Raw genomic sequence first — 18,707 nt, 5'->3', positions numbered from 1 at the left:
ATCTGGTCACCCTAATAAAACAGAACCTGGGCTGTATTACTTCCCACTTTCCTGCAAGAAATCTATTATTAATTTCTATTTATTTGTTATGCAAATTCACGCACATCTAACTAACAAGAACCCCAGGCCTCATGGTGTTCCTGCCTCTGCCTCACCCATCCATCTTATGTTCCTGTCTTTGTTCTTTGCATGTACTGCCGTTCTTTCTCCATGCACTGTTACTGTGTACACACTGTTTTTTTTTGTACACAGCACCAAAACAAAACAGGGAAAAAAATCATCGTACATGCCCTGCACACACGGAATAAAGCTGACTCAAAGTTTGATATATGTAGGCACACATTTTAATCAAATTATGTGAGCATTAAAATAACTGATGATAATGACAGAGGTTCAGAGATATTGATTAGAAAAGCAGGCTATATGAACAAAATTACATACTCAAACCTACATAATAAATTGCCCTATATTTCAGTTGATCTTAACCCAGAAATTGTACACAGCTCTGTGAAACAACCATATTTATAGCATTTCAGAATCTCTGTATAACTAAAGTTTTGTGGTAAGGAAAAATAGCTAAAATACTGGTAAACCTGAGAAAGTTTTTGATTACATATATTTTCTTTATGCTTATTTAATTATTTCGTGTTTTGTTAGAACTATTTCATATTATCAGTTCCTCACTTGGTTATGTGAAGAATTCTCACAGCAAACCAGTCTAGAAGTCGATGTATGAAGTAGACCTAGAGGAGAAAGATGAAGAGGATCTTGAAGAGAAGTTTGGTGCTCCACCACTGATTTCCTTGGAAGCCACTGGGAACAGCAGAAGTTCTGTGTGTGGATCCTTCTTGCACCGAGCCATCGCCTCTTTGTAGCTGATCATCTCTTTGTTGATGGGGTCCTCCAGGTATTTGGGGTAGGTGGAATCATCCTTGAGCACTTCTGCAACTGAATTATCGATCAAGCTGGATCTCAGGGCCTCCGTGATAGGCAATCGGCCTGCCTGGTTGGGGTCCACAAGACCCCCAGTCAGGACTTGGGCTTCCATGAAACGTAGGGCGCTCCCTTTAGGAACCCAACCCTTCTGCATGGCCTGCCCAATTGATAGACGGCTGTTAGATAAGGAGTCCTCTGTCCCAGTGAAGGCTTTCTGAGCATTCATCAGCTGTTGCATCATGGTCCGTTCAATAAGCCCCATTACTGTTGCCTTGTGGACGGAGTAGCGGGTACCGTTAGTGACGTCAATGATGCCCCCAGTGGCTGCCTGAGCCTCCAGCAGTTTGAGACCCAAATCAGGGTCGATGATGTTCCGGGTTATGCCAGTGCGTACAGACATTCTCATTTTAGTGGTGGTGTCATATAGACCAGAGATGGGCAATTTATCTTCAAAAACTATGTTTGTGGGTTTGCTGTTGAAAGAAAATGATGACTTTTGTGGAGTTACCGGAGTTTTCGGTTCTGATAGGATGATAGGTTTGATCTTTGTTCCACCAGCAACCAAGAGGGCAAACTCTGAAATGTGCATTTTGCCTTGCCGGTATTGATGTAAGTCGTACTGAGTCAATCTGCCTTCCCTCAGGGCATCTTCGACAGAGTATTTCTTGCCACTTTTGCGATCCAGCACCATTAATCTCTCACCCTCTGGGCCATTGGTAGAAATTTCCTCCCAGTCACATTCCATCTGCTGGAGATGGATGTAATGATTTTTATCAATCAGACCTTGCAGGTAGGCTTCAGAAGGTGACATGTCTTTGCCAGTTTCAGGATCCAAGATGGTGATGCGGGTGGAGACATTCGTCTTTCTCTCGGAGGTCTCTGTCTTTTCTTCTCTCGACTTCCCCTGCAGCTCCTTTATGTAGAGCTCTCGCTTGTGGATCTTGTCTTTTTCATCCAGAATATCCTTTTCCAGATTCCGCACTTCAGATTCCAACATGATGCTCCTTTGCTTGTTCACTTGGTTTTGTTCACTCAACAATTGAGACTGCTGCTGGAATGAAATTGTGGTTTCCTGCCTCCTGGAATCTAGCTCCTTAAACTCCAGCAATAGGGTCTCCTTCTCCCTCAGAAGGAGGCTGCGACTCTTTGTAAAGCTGTCCATATCTATGGTTTTGGTCTCTCTTAAGCTTTGCAGGTATTTTAGTTTTGCACTCAGACGCTCTACCTCTTCCTCCATATTCTTCCTGGTGTTCCTCTCATAGGACACCCGCTCTCTCAGCTGGGCTCTCTCATTCTCCAGTGTTTCATCCTTCTCAACCCGGATCACTTCCTTGTAGACAACCCTTTCCACAGACTTTTCCCTTTGGAGGATCTCTAGTTGAATGCTGAGGTTCTGAATGTCCTTCTCCCAATTGCTGATCAGGCTCCTTTCTCTGTCTATGCGCACACGCAGGTCATTCATTACTCTGTCCAGTGTGGCGTCACGCTCCACCTGTACAACCTCTTCGATGATGATTTTCTCTGTGACAGCCGGCGGCTTACTCTCTAGCTCCTTGATTCGAGATCTGATCTGTCTTAACTCCATCTCCACCTGTATCTTCTTTTGCCTTTCATCTATCTGTGTGATGACTAACTCTTTCTCCTTCACCAGGGTTCTCAGTTGCTGGACTTCTAGCTCGAACTTCCTGCGAGACTTGATTTCCTCATCAAGAGTCCTGCTCAGCTTCTCGTGCTCAATGATTTGCTTGGGGTCCCTTTGCAGTCGTATTGTCTCCCGTACCACCACTTTCTCTTCTGGCTTCTGCCTCTCCAGCTCTATGTATGTGTTCTGCAGGTTGAACACCATTTCCTCAAATGTGCGACGTCGCTGGGTCTCTTCACGTACCTCCTTTCTCAGCCTCTCAGCCTCCTTCTCTATCAGAGGATCATTCTCATATCTGACAGTCTCTCTGCTTATAATCTTTGTCTCCACCTTGGAGTTCGTAGCCTTCCACTCATCTCTTTCTTTACTATAAGTCATCAGTTGTTCAAAGTTTCTGCTGTAGGTACTTTGGAGGATGGACAGCTGGTTGTTCAACCTTTGAATTTCTTTAACAACTTCTGGACTTGCCTCCTCCTTCACCACTTGTCGTGTCACTTCCTTCACTTCCACTCTTGGCTTCTGAGAACGGAGGGACTCCAGATCCTTAAGTACCAGGTTCATTTCTTGCTCCAGACTTATGCGTTGTATGCTTAGGTTTTGAAGATCTTTCTTCAGGCGCACAAGCTGCTGTTCTGTCTCTGGATCTACTCTGAAGATCTCTTTAGTGGTCTCCTTGACTTCAATCCTTTGCTGTACTTTCTCAACCTGGGCATAGCGAAACTGGTATTTGGTAATCTCCTCCATCAGACTTCTGTTCATCACCCTCTCCTCTTCCAGGCTGGTGCTCAGCCTCTGAGCTTCGCTAACTAGCTCAGAATCCCGTTCGACACGCTTCACCTCCTTAATGATGACTTTGGGCTCTATTGTAGGAATCATTCTCTCCAGTAAATTGATTTGTCCCCTTATGTGGAAGATTTCATCATTGAGATGCTGGCATCTTTCATGTTCATTGGCAATCTCTGTCTGAAAGATGCTGACAGCCTGCACAAGCTCTGGATTCCTCTCCAACTTTACAATCTCTTTTTTCACCACCCTCTCTATGAAGACTGGCTTCTTCTGCTCCAGAACGGTTATCTCAGTCCTCATGCTGACAAATTCGCTCTCTCGAATTCGAATCTCTTCCCTCAGCTTCTGGAGCTCCTCTCTGAGTTTGATGGCTTCTATCTCCAGCTTGGGATCTCTCTCATACTCTGTCACTACCTTAGTCACCAGCTTGGCTGTCACATTCTTCAGCTCATTTTGCAGGAGGACGATCTTCTTACTGATCAGCTCAATTTCAGCCTTAGTCCCAGAATTCTTCAGTTCCTCATCATGGATCCTGCTTAGCATGATCTGCAGTCGGCTCTCCAGGTTTGGATCCCGATAATAATGTATCACCTCCTTCTCCTCCAGACGTTCCACACCCCGACGATTTTTCAGAGATATCATCCGTTTCTGATAGGTTTCGAGCTCGTCTTCTGCACGGGCCCGCCTAGCAACCTCCATGACCAGGTCCTGCTTGAGGCTTTCGAGCTCATCTGTGCTCTGCTGCTGACTTTGAAGGAACACATGCCGTTGGACCACCACTTGTGAAGCTTTCTCCCCGTTCTGCTTGGAGGCGATAAGAAAGAAAACATTTTTCCTATGCTCTCTGGTCAAATAAGGCACTATGAATAACATAGTCAGATTAAGAAAAAATGTTGATGCCAAACCAAATCTCTTATTGCCCTCCCAGTAGGGTGACCATATTTTGCTTTGCAAAAAAAAGAACAGAACGAGGGGGCAGAACGCCATGAGGGGTGTCAAAGCAACGCTAATACAGGCGTCAAAAGTGTTCGGACTGTAGAAAGAAAATATTAGCATGAAACAAAGCAAAATCCCAGACATTTTACGCATTTTTAGGTTCCAGAAACAAGGGCAAGTCCAGCAAAAAGAGGACTTATGGTCACCCTACTTCCCAGTCTGCCCAGCCTAGTAGCACTTCCCACAAAATGAACTTCAGTAGGGCCAGGCTGCCCCCATCATACCTGAACGATAAGGTTTTTGGCGATTCCCATTTGCTTGAGGAGCTGCTCATTTTCCGCAGATACTTCAGAGAAGTGGTTCCGAAGATGCTTTTCCTGTGGCACCAGGGGGGACCGTATATTAGTGACCTTGATCTCTGTCCAAATTACAATGCTAACACACGGTCAATTCATCATCCCCAAAGCAGAGAACCTGCTGATCTGCTAATGCTAATTACACGATATTGTTTGGAACTACTTGCAGCCATAGTTTTCTGGTAGATTTCACTAGAGATTAGAAGGTGTCTCAATGTAAGACAGCTGAGAATTGTGTTCTTCACCTTATTTTGCACGGACTTAACCAGAGTGTTGACGTGCACTTTCTCAGCAGCAGAGATTCCGCTGTCATCGAGGATGCAGCGATACTTGTTGCAGTTTGTGTCATAATCCTGTAAAAGTCAACATTGAACAATCCATATTTTACTGACACGTCATGGTCACTGTCAGCTTTTAAACGTCAAATGGCCCAGAACTGACCAATCCTGCATATACAGCAGCCAGAAACACCCTTGGTGAGATGGCCAATCAACACAGGCCACACGCTCATTCATCCATAATCAGACACTATGGGTTGCCAGTACGAGACTGGCCCTTACACTGAGGGTGCTCTGCAGGTCCTGGGACAGGCTTGTCATTCTGTCCAAATCATCTTTCCTCTTTGAAATTTCCTCCACCACTAACTGTAAACAACATCCAGAATTGGATCAACATGGTGTCAAAACGTCATGCAAATACTTAATTCATTTAAATGTGGGCAATTCATTCATCGACATTCGGCCTGTTGTATTTTGATTATTAAATGAAACCCACAAAAATCTTCTCTAAAACAATATTCTGACTGGCTGTATATAATCCATGACCAGGCCACTCACCAATTGGGAGCTCATCTTGTTGTCGACTTGGGTTAGACTGTCACTGGGGTAAACCTTATTATTAGGCAGTTTGTTCAAGAAGGAGGTCAGAGTCTGGGCAGCACTCTGGAAGGCCTGATTCTTGCTGTCTATGTCCCGTATGGCAGTCTCCCTGTGGAATGGAAATTAGGTGTCATCCATCCATCCATTTTGTGTACCCGCTTGTCCTATTCAGGGTCGCATGGGGTTTGGAGCCTATCTCGGGGCAAACTTAGCCTCAGCGTCTTTTTGGACTGTGGGGGGAAACTGGAGTACCCAAAGGAAACCCCACCATGGATGGTGGAGACTCGAACCTCAGTCCCAGAGGTGTGAGGCAACCGTGGTAAATACTGCGTCACCATGCTGACAAAAATGCGCCAATAAACTAACATCCTTTTACAATATCAATAATTTCCATTAGAGATCCATCCATCCATTTTCTGAAACCACTTGTCTTATTCAGAGTTGTGAGGGATCTGGAGCCTACAGGGTGGAGAAGAACCCATGGATGGGGCGACAAACCATCACAGAGCACACTCACACACCTATGGGCATTTTGGTAACTCCAATTAGCCTCCGCATATTTACGGACTATGGGGGGGGAAACTGCAGGGAGCACCTACAGGAAACCCCATGACAATGGGGAGAACATGCAAACTCCACACTCATGGAACCCTGGTGGAGACTCGAACCCAGGTCCTAATGATGTGAGGTGACCGTGCCACCCCTTACATTTCCATCCATCTTTCATAATTAACTTACTCAATATAGGGTGACTCTGACGAAGGGGTCTGTAGCAGACCAGGTGCACCTCAGTCAGAATGCTGGTCCATCACAGGGGAGACACCCTTACATACCACTGGCAGAAGTGGAAGTTGAGGTTCAGAAAGTACAAAGTCAGATCAAGGTTTTGTTTTAACCGAATAGTATTTGGGGACGAACTTTATACTTAACTGGTTGGCTGAAGTAAAACCTTGGTCTGGATTTGTACTTTCTGGATCTGAACTTTCCACCTCTGGGCAACACCGAGGCACCTAGTCACTAATGGAATCATACGTGCAGCCCTGAAGTCATGAGGCAACCACTACCCTCCCATTTAAAAGCTTGTTGGGCTAAATGAGTACATTTTAAATCATCATCATCATCATCTCCCGCTTAATCCGGAGTCGGGTCGCGGGGGCAGCAGCCTCAGCAGGGAGACCCAGACTTCCCTCTCCCCGGCCACTTCGTCCAGCTCCTCTGGGGGGACCCCGAGGCGTTCCCAGGCCAGCCAAGAGACATAGTCTCTCCAGCGTGTCCTGGGTCTTCCCCGGGGTCTCCTCCCAGTGGGACATGCCCGGAATACCTCCCCAGGGAGGCGTCCCGGAGGCATCCTGATCAGATGCCCGAGCCACCTCATCTGGCTCCTCTCGATGCGGAGGAGCAGCGGCTCTACTCTGAGTCCCTCCCGAATGACTGAGCTCCTCACCCTATCTCTAAGGGAGAGCCCAGCCACCCTGCGGAGGAAACTCATTTCGGCCGCTTGTACCCGCGATCTCATTCTTTCGGTCACTACCCAAAGCTCATGACCATAGGTGAGGGTAGGAACGTAGATCGACTGGTAAATCGAGAGTTTCGCCTTTTGGCTAAGCTCTCTCTTCACCATGACAGACCGATGCAGCGCCCGCATGACTGCTGACGCCGCACCGATCCGCCTGTCGATCATTTTAAATCAGTGTTTCCCATTCCAGTCCCCAGAGACTCACAGTCAGTCCATGTTTTTGCTCCCTCTGAGCTAAGCTGGAAGGGAGTAGAAATGTGGACTGTCTGTGGGTCTCTGGGGACTGGACTGGGAAACACTGATTTAAACATTTTTAAACTGGCTTTTGTACATGCATCACCGCCATGGCAGGCCTGACCTGCTCTTCAGCTGGTTCTGCAGGTTGCTGTAGCGCTTCCTGATGCTCTGGACCTCAGTGTTCTGCCTGCCGAGGTCGGGGCAGTACTCCTGGTAGCCGGCCTGCAGAGAGCTACACATCTGCTGCACGGCCTCCAGGTCGCGACCCAACTGCTGCATGTCACTCTCCCTGACGGCCACGTTCTTGCGTATGCGCTGTGACGGGAGAGGAACCAGGGAGAGAGCAATGGAGATGAGAAAGGGGTATGGGGGTGAGGGGGCGGGGGTTACTGGCTATAATGTTGGGCTCATATCCATAAGGTTATTGGTTTGGATCTCAGAGAGGGGTGTTGTTTTGCGCATGTGTAACACCACACAATATTCTGGAAGCCATTTCCTTACCCTAACAACCTCAATGTATGAAGGCCTATAAGATAGACAGCACTCTGCATGTTATTACATCTTAGAGAGTCTTTTAAGGGATTGGACCCCAGAGCAAGGCTGCTTGCTTTTAACTGGGGAGGACCTCTCCTACGGGTGCAGCTGGAAATGTGTGTGTGTACCTGCAGCTCCTCGCGGCGTTCCTGGAGGGCCCCTGGCTTGTCCTGGAGAGGCAGTTCTTCAGCCAGCTGGTTTTCAAATCCCGACACAAAGACGTCCACCTTCTCCATCTGGTTTTCCAGGTAGACAGAAGCGTTGGCCCTTGTGGCAGTGAGAGAGGTCAGATGGTGGGGGTTACAGACCTGGGTGGTGCCCATATTCTCTGAATTTCAGATGACCCACTTCCACCATGGTACTTAAACCCACAACCTTCTGGACAAGGACACCATAACCCAGTGAATCTGCCAAAAATATATACATATTCTTTTGATTAATAACTAAACTGCATTCGGGTGAGGCGTATGGACTCACTTCTTGCTATATAAATCAGCCAGGGAAGTGACATCATCATGTTTGTTCTTGGTGGTGTTCAGTTTTAACCGTAGGGCAGAGATAACAGCATCACTGGGTTTCACAGATGAAAGGGCTTCAACCCCCCGCTGGACAGTCGCTGTCTCCTCCCCCAGATTCTTCAGGACTGAGTCTGTATGCTGATGACAGAGAACAGATACAGTTTCGGCGCTTTTCCACTGCCAGCAGGAACGGAGCCGTACCCAACCCGTACCGCGAACTGACGGTTTTTTATTGCAGAGTATACAAGAGGCAGACCAGCCATAATGGCGCTGACATGGATCTGCTTACTAGCAGTGTGACCAAAATGAGCTGGATGCATCAGCACCATCTGATTAGTTGAAAGTGAAGAGATACTGGTGTTCAGCATCAATAAGCATGGATTATCATCCATCCATCCATCCATTTTCCAAACCGCTTATAATACTGGGTCGCAAGGAGTCCGGAGCCTATCCCGGAAGCAACAGGCGTGAGGCAGGGAACAACCCTGGATGGGGGGCCAGCCCATCGCAGGGCACACTCACACACCATTCACTCACGCATGCATGCACACCTATGGGCAATTTAGCAAATCCAATTAGCCTCAGCATCTTTTTGGACTGTGGGGGGAAACCGGAGTACCCGGAGAAAACCCCAGGACGACATAGGGAGAACATGCAAACTCCACACACACGTGACCCAGGCGGAGACTCGAACCCGGGTCCCAGAGGTGTGAGGCAACAGTGCTAACCACTGCACCACCATGCCGCCCCCGCATGGATTATCAAAACAAAAAAAAAAGGCTAATTCTGTGTATTATTAATTATTAGTATTTTCACACATCAAGATGTATTAATGCATTCCCAAAAACGCAGAACTTGAAAATTTATGACCTCCTATTTAAAAAGGTAATATAGAACAGCTAACCAGAATGGATTCGTAATGCAAATTTACAAAAGCTGCCAATTCTACTAGCATCACTCGATGCATGCTAGCATATTACGGATGTTCTACCAGAAATTAGCACTCTCCAAACTCAGCAACGACCCTCTGCAGTGAACTGGAACTACACAGTAACCAGTCTCTCTTCGCGGTATGGCTCGGGAATGGGCCGGTTCCTGTATGCCGGTGGAAAAGCCCCATTTGACTACTGCATCCAGCCAACCACAGCCAACAATGCACCCTGGCATATGCATTAGCTGAGCAGACGAGCCAAATAGGTCACCTGAAGTAGAACAATGTTTGCAGAAAGGTATCAGTTACATAGCAACATGTATCTGAATTGTCTGTGTATATACCACAACATACAACCATTCAATACCATTGTATTAGAAGTCTTCACCCAACACTTCATATTGAAGCAAAGTGTGTCCGCTTTTTGTTATACTTACTACTTACTATCTCATTATGGTCCAGAACTTTGTACCACCATTGGCATCATTATGACTGTATGTAATACAGAGGTTACTATATGGCCGTAAGCGGCAGGGATGACAGCCCATGTCTCTCACCTCCTGCTCCTTCAAACGGTTGGACAAGTCCCGCATAGGGTCCTTGTGGTCCAGCGGTGCTCTCAGTCGGCCCAGAGTGTCACGCCTAGCCTGCTCCAGGTCATCACTGATCCTGTCCAGCTGGCTGGACAGAGCCCGCACTTTGGGGTCATCTGTGGGGCTGGAGGCGAGGACTGTGGGACAGACAGAGGTTTCGGTAAAATTTCAAATTAGTGGACAATAACAACAGCAGCAACAACAATACTTCATTCATTTCATTTATATATAGCACATTTCAAGAACCCAAAGAGAATTACAACAGAGCAGTAGGATGTGAGACACACAGAGAGGTATACGCCAAATGGGAGTAACATATTCCGGTCCTCTCATTCAGGTGGCTCTTCCACAAAGCAGGATTTCTTCATTAGTCAGATAACCTCAGCCAAGGATTGTCTAATAGGAATGTCACTTACCTCTCTTCTCATTCCCCAGTTTTCATGTTCGGCTTAAGTTATTCAGCTAACTGGGAAATTCTGCTCCATGGAGCCACACCTCCATACCTGAGTACTGTGTCTGCACAACTTCCACCCTGGTGCTCTTCGGCCCGCTTTGGATGTTGGCTCTCTTCTTCTTCAGGTCTGCTAGATCTCTCTCCAGCCTGGTGACATCAGCATTCATCAGGAACAAGGTGTCAGACTGGGTTTATCCTGGGCCTGGAGGACCAGACATGGAAGCCTTGGGAGCCGAGCTGGTACGCGAGTTACCTGTCCACCCGGTCCGAGGCCTCTAGGTCTGGTGGTGGCACTACCAGGCAGGCCCCCGGCACACTCTTCGTCACTCCATTGCCAGCTTGCACATTCCAGCGCTCTGGATCGTAGTTGGACTGCAGAGTGAACCTCTCCCCTTTGGCCACCGAGCACTGGAAGGCCACAGATGGAGTGAGCTCAGTCGAAAAAAACATATCTACGTGGCCTAACGTCATGTAACCTCTGGGTGAAAGACACACCCCTACAGCAGGCGACCTGATCACTGTGCCCCAAGCAAAGGTGAGGGATTTATTTTATGCCTTCCTGGAATGGACCACACCTGACTGATAGAGCTAACTGCAGAGTTCCCCAGAACAGCAAGGTCTACCATTTACGCAGGCAGTGGAGATGTGCGCTGGTTATTGTGTAAAAATGTTATGTAACCATGTGCTCCTTGCAACAATAAGTGGTTTGCAATAACGCCGAGGGAGGGGTCATACATTGCTATCTTTCCAGTCGCACAGTGACACGGCCGTGGGGCCCTTGACGGGGGGGCGACGGCGAGAACGCAGGGGATACACAGAGACGCTTCTCTTCCGCAGGTCAGCCAGGAGTTCCTCGCTCTGCTTCAGGAGTCGATCGTCATCCTAGGAGCAGAGAGGGGCGGAGATGAGGTGAGACGGGCTGAGTGTCATCTCCCGGGATTCTCACGCATTTCGCAGGATTCTCACGCATTTCGCAGGATTCGCACACGTTTCGCAGGATTCTCACGCATTTCGCAGGATTCGCACACATTTCGCAAAATTCTCACGCATTTCGCAGGATTCTCACGCATTTCGCAGGATTCTCACGCATTTCGCAAGATTCTCACGCATTTCGCAGGATTCTCATGCATTTCGCAAGATTCTCACGCATTTCGCAGGATTCGCACACGTCTTTCTTTTCTCACACATCCACAATGAAAAGCAAGTCTACAAACAACAATAGCATACAATTACGATATGCAACTCTTAAATGTTTTGCTGACTTGTAATTAAAAGAATAAAGCAATTTATGCTTAAGAATTATGTATTTTTTGGTCTTCAATCATTTAATCAGCTGAGAAAAATGGCGTGTAAACTGGAAATTTCAGAAGCTCCAGTATGGGAAAACCCCCCCACCCCCCCCCCAAAAAAAACAAAGCCAGTCCTCCAGACAACTGGCACAACTCCCTTGGCAGGTCTAGATCCTCAAGAAAACTAGGGGGTCACTCTAGCATTTACACACGCAGATGTGTAATTATTCCTCATTGCTCCCCCTCGAATGAAATCGATCCACCGGCGAACGTTCAGACCAGTCGCTCGTTGCGTGTCCCGCTGGGGTGTCCTACCTCCAGTGGCCGCTGGACCTCCGTGCTGGACCTGTAGCTTCGCGTCACCTGGTCCAGGTTAGTGCTGAGTTTCCTCAGAGAGTCAGACAATGTTTCGGCGTCTCCCTGGAACTGAAAAGGATGCGGCCCGTTATAGGACCTTGACATACAATCCCTTCATCTCAGTGGAACAGGCAGCTTGACCATCTCAGCCTTTGTTGAACAAAGATAACTCTTAATGTATGTCTGTTATAATAACAAAAGAATTAATCTGCACAAAACGTAAGTGTCACATCCCATTCTCTCCAGCAGTGTTGCCATGGCATCCTGAGCTCTACCTTCTTGTACTCCTTCATGTTGTCGAGGTGTTTCTCCCGGCAGTCATACAGGGAGAGGAACTTCTGCCGCTCACTCTGCAGATTGTCCCTGTGAGTCTGCAGCCCGGTGGGGACACGAGGGAAATGACACTCAGTCCACGGGATACGATTCCAATAATCAAAAAACTAGAAATGAGAAAAGTCTTGTATTTTGTTTGGTTACTTATGGCTGGGTGGGGGTTATGGTTGCCATTGTTGGGATTGAGGTCCCCATTTAGATAGGAAGACCAATTTGCGTATGTGTGTGTGTGTGTCTGCATGTCTGTGCATGTTCACACCGACCGTGATGGTCTGGCTGGCAGGATGTCCTCTCTGGATGAGCTGAGTGCCTTCAGTCTGCAGCTTGTCCGCCTCGCTCTCATGTGACTGCAGACTCTTGGCCTTGAAATTCTGGTGGAGGCACATGCAGAGATGTGTCTGCTGCCTGTCGTAATTGCGCCCGCGCGCTTTTCTGAGTGTCATTCTGAGTCTGATGTCATTCCATATGAGTTTTAATTAATGAAGCGTTTAGCCGTCACTGAGCTGTCACTTAAATATACATAACTGCTTAAGTCAATTATAAACATAATGATAATGATGATGAATATTATTATTACATTCAACAGCACCAGTATAATTTATCTATGTCTCTTAGTAAGGTTTTTTCCCTACCATGTGATGCTGTTTTCCCAGAATTCCCCGAAACGAACCTCGTCCAGTTGGCACACATCCAGCAGGCTGAGGTTGCGGTCACTCCAGTCCAGCTTCAGCACCTTCTCCTGCTGGTTGTGCAGGTAGGCCGTCTCCCGGGTGCAGGCCAGGAGGTAGTCATACAGGTTGGCCAGGTGGCGTGAGCGCTGCTGGGAGCTCTCCTGGGGTGGGACGGGGGGGGGGGGGGGGGGGGGCGGGGAATATGTGCAGGCGGAACATTAGTGCAGAAAGACTTTAACATTGTTCAGAAAGAATCAGCAACACAAACAAATCAGATGTGAGACATGGGGGGTGGCTATTTCAGTGAGGGGGGGGGTTGTCAGGTGATTAAGATTATCAGTCCACCTCATCTTTATTTCAAGCACTTTAAATACTGGAATATTTTCTCTCCCCCCTCCCCCCACCAATAATCACCTGTCATCATTCATCACACGCATTCATCAAAATACTCCCCTTGTCTCGTGGATAAGTGAAAAGAATTTTCCCATGGGGATCAGTAAAGTATCAATTCAATTCAATTCAGTTCAATTCAATTCAATTCAATTGTATTGTATTGTATTGTATTGTATTGCATTGTGTTCGGGGCAGCATGGTGGTGCAGTGGTTAGCACTGTTGCCTCACACCGCTGGGACCCGGGTTCGAGTCTCCGCCTGGGTCACATGTGTGTGGAGTTTGCATGTTCTCCCCATGTCGTCGTGGGGTTTCCTCCCGATACTCCGGTTTCCCCCCACAGTCCAAAAACATGCTGAAGCTAATTGGATTTGCTAAATTGCCCGTAGGAGTGTCTGTGTGAGTGAATGGTGTGTGAGGCTGGCCCCCCATCCTGGGTTGTTCCCTGCCTCGTGCCCATTGCTTCCGGGATAGGCTCCGGACCCCCCGCGACCCAGTAGGATAAGCGGTTTGGAAAATGGATGGATGTATTGTATTGTATTCTATTCTGTTCTATTGCATCATGATGGCGTTATGCGCTAGTTCTTGTTGTAAGACACACCTCACTTAATAAAAGTTAACTAAATTGCTGAGCGTTTACAGGCCAGATAAGGCATTCCAGCAGTTGGTGCCGCAGCTGTAAAATCATAAAATCTCATCGGGGTTGATGTTGTAAAGCTGTAAAGTGCAGCATCCGAGAGCCGTGATGAATCACCGCCACAGACACAGACAGAGGTTTGGTCAGAATACTCACCAGAAGGTCTTTATACTGTGTCTGGAGGGCAGAGAAGTCACCCTGCAAACCAGACCATTTCCATTAGGCTTGTGTATGCAGCACTTGCACGTGTCACTGCAAATGGATCTAACCTGAATCAGAATCCTCATTTTAAAGCAAAACTGCTACAGTGACTGCAAGTCTGCAAGCACTCGGGACACATCGGCAAACAGGGTCAATGACACGTGGCTGGCAAACATATATAAGGAGACACAAACCAGAGAACTCGAGGCGGAGGACTCCACCAGGGGGCGGTATGATTCGATCTCCTTGTGCAGGATGTTGTGGGAGGCAATTTGTTTCTCAACATCAGGCACGCCAGGTCCATATTCCCCCATGGTCACCTGCCTCTGTGAAGCAACATTTGCAATGTTGAATGAGCCTGCAGCCTAGCTGACGTCTAATAGTGGGAGCAGCACTTAGTTCCCACCCTGCTTGAGACAGTGAGGACCTACCTGCTTCTGACGGAGCATCGCCGGCCAATCGACTTCAGACTTCCCTTTCTTCTCGTAGATGTCACGGTAAATGGCATAATCTGACTCCCATCGTTCTCGGAGGCTGCCGATACTGTGGACGAGAGAAGGGGAAACGAGAGGAGCTCAGACACGCAGGGTACATCACCGCTTCTCTAGAGCAAAGAGGGCTGATTTGCTGAGCTTACAGTCAACCAAGGAAGTGAAACTCTTCCTTGCCAAGGAACTGACAGACTGGCTAAAGCAGACATGAAAGAAGGTCATCAGCGCAATGGGATGTTTTAAGGAATCAGAATTTAGTGATCTATTGTCGTTGTTCACACATCACAGCACACAGTGTACAATAACGACATGTGTTCTCTGCATTTAACCCATATGTGACGATGTGACATAGCAGCTAATTCAGCGCCCGGGGAGCAGTGCTTGGGGGCTGTACCTTGCTCAGGGTACCTCAGTGGTGCCTTGCTGGTCAGGGATTCAAACCTGCAACCTTTCAATTACACGTGCGCTTCCCTAACCATTAAGCCACCAAAAAAAGCACAACACGCCCCTCAGTCTCCAAAGTACTTTTTTTAGAGTTAAACAACAACATCTAATCTCTACAAGAAGCTGACCTCACTACGATCTAACCTCTTCATACTACTAACCCTGGCTGCTTCTCTGTCTTCACTTGGCAGAACTGGATGTTCTCGTAGTTTTTTGAAACTCTAATTTCATGATGGATTCTCTCTGTGTTTATTTGAATAACTTTTCTTTATATTACATCCTTGTGTAGCTATTGTTCCCGCAACTATGCTGCCTTACTGGCAGCTGGTCCCCCACTGGACGCTTGGCCTAGCAGACGGACTCCCCAACAGCTGTAGGCTTCCTATATACTATCTGCCTCACTTTGGACAGACGCGTCTGCCTGCTAAATAACTGTACATGCAAGCAGGTGGAGAGAGTCCCCTGAGGAATCCTCATAAGCACAAAGTGAAGTGGATGCACAGGATCTGTATCCCCCCGACATCTGGACGGTCCATGATGCCTGGTTACTGCACTCACTCCAGCTCGATCTCCCGGCACTGGGGGTGGCCCAGCTTCTTGGCCTGTTCCAGGTCCAGGATGAGTCCCATGAAATGTTTGTCTGCTTCGTCCAGCCAGCCACTGCAGTCCTTCTGGTACTGCATCCTCAGGCCATTCTTCCCGTGTTCAGAGTCCTGACAAGAATTACATCTATACAGCTGGCTGCAGGAATGCTTTACTTAAAAGATATGTGTGTACAGAAACTGGATGGTCCATGTACTGGTCTGTGTGTCTGCGTGTGTGTCTGCGCAGGACACATACTCCTCTGTCTCTGTATATGTGTCTCATGTTGGCCTGTGTGTGTGTGTGTGTGTGTGTGTGTGTGTGTGTGTGTGTGTGTGTGTACTGCCTGTAAGGTGTCTGCATCCATATGTCCACACTCTGCCTGCACTAAAATTGTGTGTTGGTGCATCAAGATCAAGTGTTGATACCAGAACCAGCTTCTCCTCAGCAAGAATGAGATTTTTCTCCACATGGTCTGCATCCATCTGCATGCGATTGATCAGCGTAGACAGATTGACATCAGGCCTATGGGGGCGACACAGATGCAGACAGGGAGAGTCAAGCTTACTGCCATCAATGGACAGAACCGCGTTAATTAAATCCGGCCAGGCAAAAACTATCCATCCATGAGCTATAATACCACAAATGACACTCCTACCACCTGCATCGCGTTTCTTCTCATAAATTTTTTTGGAGAGTATTGTGTTGGTTTTCAAAATATCTGACTCATTGTATCTCGTAAGCAAAATTAACAAAAAGCACAGAGGGGATTTTGTTTTGGGTTTTTTTTGGAAAAAAAAACAATTATGTGTCAATTTCCTCAGCAAAATAAGTAAAGACAAAAAAGCCTCATTGCATTGAAATGTATTATTTCAAATTGTTCTTTATTACTTATAGGAGTATCTGTTATTGATCTTGGGATGTTTGGGAGTTTTTGGGTTAGGAGGGAAGCACTTTAAACCCCCCCCCCTTCAAAATAATGAAAATGGGTCTCATATTTATGTTTTTAATTTTCCTTTTTTCAGGAATGAATTAGTAGCACAAATCAAGGGACTGCTGTAGTCACAGCAACTGCAGCTAACTGGGAGTGAGGCTTACTTCAATCATTTACCTTTTGCCAAACAAGCAGTATGACTCTATATTAATAAAGAAAGGTTTTAAATCCTTAAAAATATTCAGTCGAGTTTATGACTGAAAGGTTGTCAGTTCATGGCTTCCTGTCAAAGGCTGTCAGTTTGATGAATGTGTTTCTCTCCTTAGAGACAATTCACTGTCCAGGTAAAGTTACACTTAAAGCTTGTGTGGCGTATAAGTGTATCTTGCATTGTCTTTGATCAATATTAATTTCTCAAAATGTTTTTGATTGGTGATTTTCAGCAAATTACCCATTGACATGTTTATCAGGCATCCATCTGACATCTGATTGAGACACATAAGTAGTCACTGTTTATTTTGTACATGGTTTAGCCACACCTAGCATGCTTTGGATGCTTGAGGCCAGGTAACGAATGGCAAATTTCACCCAGACACACACGCACACGCACACACACACACACACACACACACACTGAGAGAGAGGTTACGTATCTATATCTTTAAAAGGATTCTCCATTCTATGGACATTAGCCTAATCCCAACAATGACAACCTTACCCGTAAGTGACCAAACAAGACACAAGACTTTTGTCTATTTTTAGTTTTTTGATTGCATTCAGATTTTTATAAAATTGAGTTTCCCCTTGCGGAGACTGAAAAAATGCCCCCCACAATGTCAAAATAACAGGCTGAAATGTCCCCACAATGTAATGTATACATGCTCACATACACATACAGACGCATGTCCTCAGAGCCATCTTTTAGACCACACCAAGTGTAAACAGCCCTACGGCATCATACCAAGAGCAGTCATTTGGGAAATGGAAACCACTCACTCGAACCTGCACTTGGGATCAGAAGGTCATTGATTCAGAACCCCTGTGAGCTTATGCCTTAGTCTGACAGTCAAACCAATAAATACTCAGCCATACAGCCAGGTAAAACTACACCGTATTAGCCTTCAGCGGTCAGTAAAACCGGCAGGTCTGGCAAGAAAGATCGAACACTTGTGAGGAAAATTAGACCCAGTGTTAGGTCTGCTAAAGAGCAGCAGCAAATAGTGGCTCACCTTGTGCTCGGGCTGGAGCTGATGTCATTCCCTGCGTAGCTGTCCTTCTTAGACATCCTGAGGTCTCTCTGTGTTCCTCTCTCTCACTTCCCTCCTGTGTCTCCCGCTTCACCAAAGGTGAGTCTGAGCAGTGAGTCTCCTGAGAGCACTGAGTTAAAGTACAGTCTGCACTGAGGCTCCACCCTGGGCACTGCCATGTCGTCAAGGAGACAAAGGCTTCCATGAAACTGGGCAGACCTGTTCTGCGTACTCTCATTACCTCCCATTATCACCCCTGCTGCTGCCACCTCCCCTCACTGCTTATTGATATGTCTCTAGAATTCTAGTACAAGTACATACTATTTTGTACTATTTTGCCCTATTTTGCCCAAGTACATACTATTTTGTACTATTTTGTCCAAGTACATACTATTCTGTACTATTTTGCCCAAGTACATACTATTTTTTAATATATTAACTTGTTTGCTATATGCCATTTAAATAATAAAAATTCAAAAAGGTTGACCGAGTGGCACAGAGGCACTCACACCTCTGAGGCTGGGGGTTTAAACCCCCCCTCCACTCAGCATGGAGGCTCTAAGTACTGGTGGGATTCCGAAAGACATGCACTTATCATAGCTGGCATCTCTAACTTGCCCACAGTGTGAGCATTGGTGTCCTGTGATAGACGGGAATCCTGTCTAGGGTGGTCCCAACCTTCTGCACTGTGCCACCTAGGATCGGCTCCAGGTCCCCAGGACCTCGATTAAGATAGATCAGTGTTTCCCAATTCAGTCCTCGGGGAGAAAATCCAGTCCCAGGTAGGAGCAAAAACATGGACTTTCTGTGGGT

General features: G+C 47.0%; 1 protein-coding gene across 1 annotated transcript; it reads right to left on the bottom strand.

The window, feature by feature from the left end:
• Nucleotides 1-321: 321 nt before the first annotated feature.
• Nucleotides 322-18,030, bottom strand: LOC125717651 (envoplakin-like). Its single transcript, XM_048990805.1, has 22 exons — nucleotides 17,877-18,030; nucleotides 16,142-16,238; nucleotides 15,690-15,844; nucleotides 14,628-14,739; nucleotides 14,391-14,522; nucleotides 14,152-14,193; nucleotides 12,967-13,128; nucleotides 12,560-12,667; nucleotides 12,239-12,334; nucleotides 11,922-12,032; nucleotides 11,053-11,199; nucleotides 10,571-10,725; nucleotides 10,367-10,464; nucleotides 9,828-10,000; nucleotides 8,299-8,477; nucleotides 7,950-8,088; nucleotides 7,409-7,602; nucleotides 5,493-5,643; nucleotides 5,217-5,300; nucleotides 4,902-5,009; nucleotides 4,585-4,677; nucleotides 322-4,165 (listed from the first exon to the last, which is right to left on the bottom strand). The coding sequence occupies exons 1-22, from the start codon at nucleotides 17,930-17,932 to the stop codon at nucleotides 719-721; spliced, it is 6,039 nt and encodes a 2,012-aa protein (XP_048846762.1). The 5' UTR covers nucleotides 17,933-18,030; the 3' UTR covers nucleotides 322-718.
• Between the last annotated feature and the right edge of the window lie 677 nt (nucleotides 18,031-18,707).

This window comes from Brienomyrus brachyistius, chromosome 22 (assembly GCF_023856365.1).
Source record: "Brienomyrus brachyistius isolate T26 chromosome 22, BBRACH_0.4, whole genome shotgun sequence".
Taxonomy (NCBI): domain Eukaryota; kingdom Metazoa; phylum Chordata; class Actinopteri; order Osteoglossiformes; family Mormyridae; genus Brienomyrus; species Brienomyrus brachyistius.
This window is presented reverse-complemented; position numbering and strand designations above follow the sequence as displayed.

Excerpts from the sequence above, each read along its gene's own strand:
- LOC125717651 (XM_048990805.1), bottom strand. The coding sequence starts at position 17,932 with ATGTCTAAGAAGGACAGCTACGCAGGGAATGACATCAGCTCCAGCCCG. Across the intron at positions 15,845-16,141 it reads CTGAGGAGAAGCTGGTTCTG|GACTCTGAACACGGGAAGAA; the intron begins GTATCAACACTT and ends AATTCTTGTCAG. Across the intron at positions 14,194-14,390 it reads CCTCCGCCTCGAGTTCTCTG|GGTGACTTCTCTGCCCTCCA; the intron begins GTTTGTGTCTCC and ends TCTGGTTTGCAG.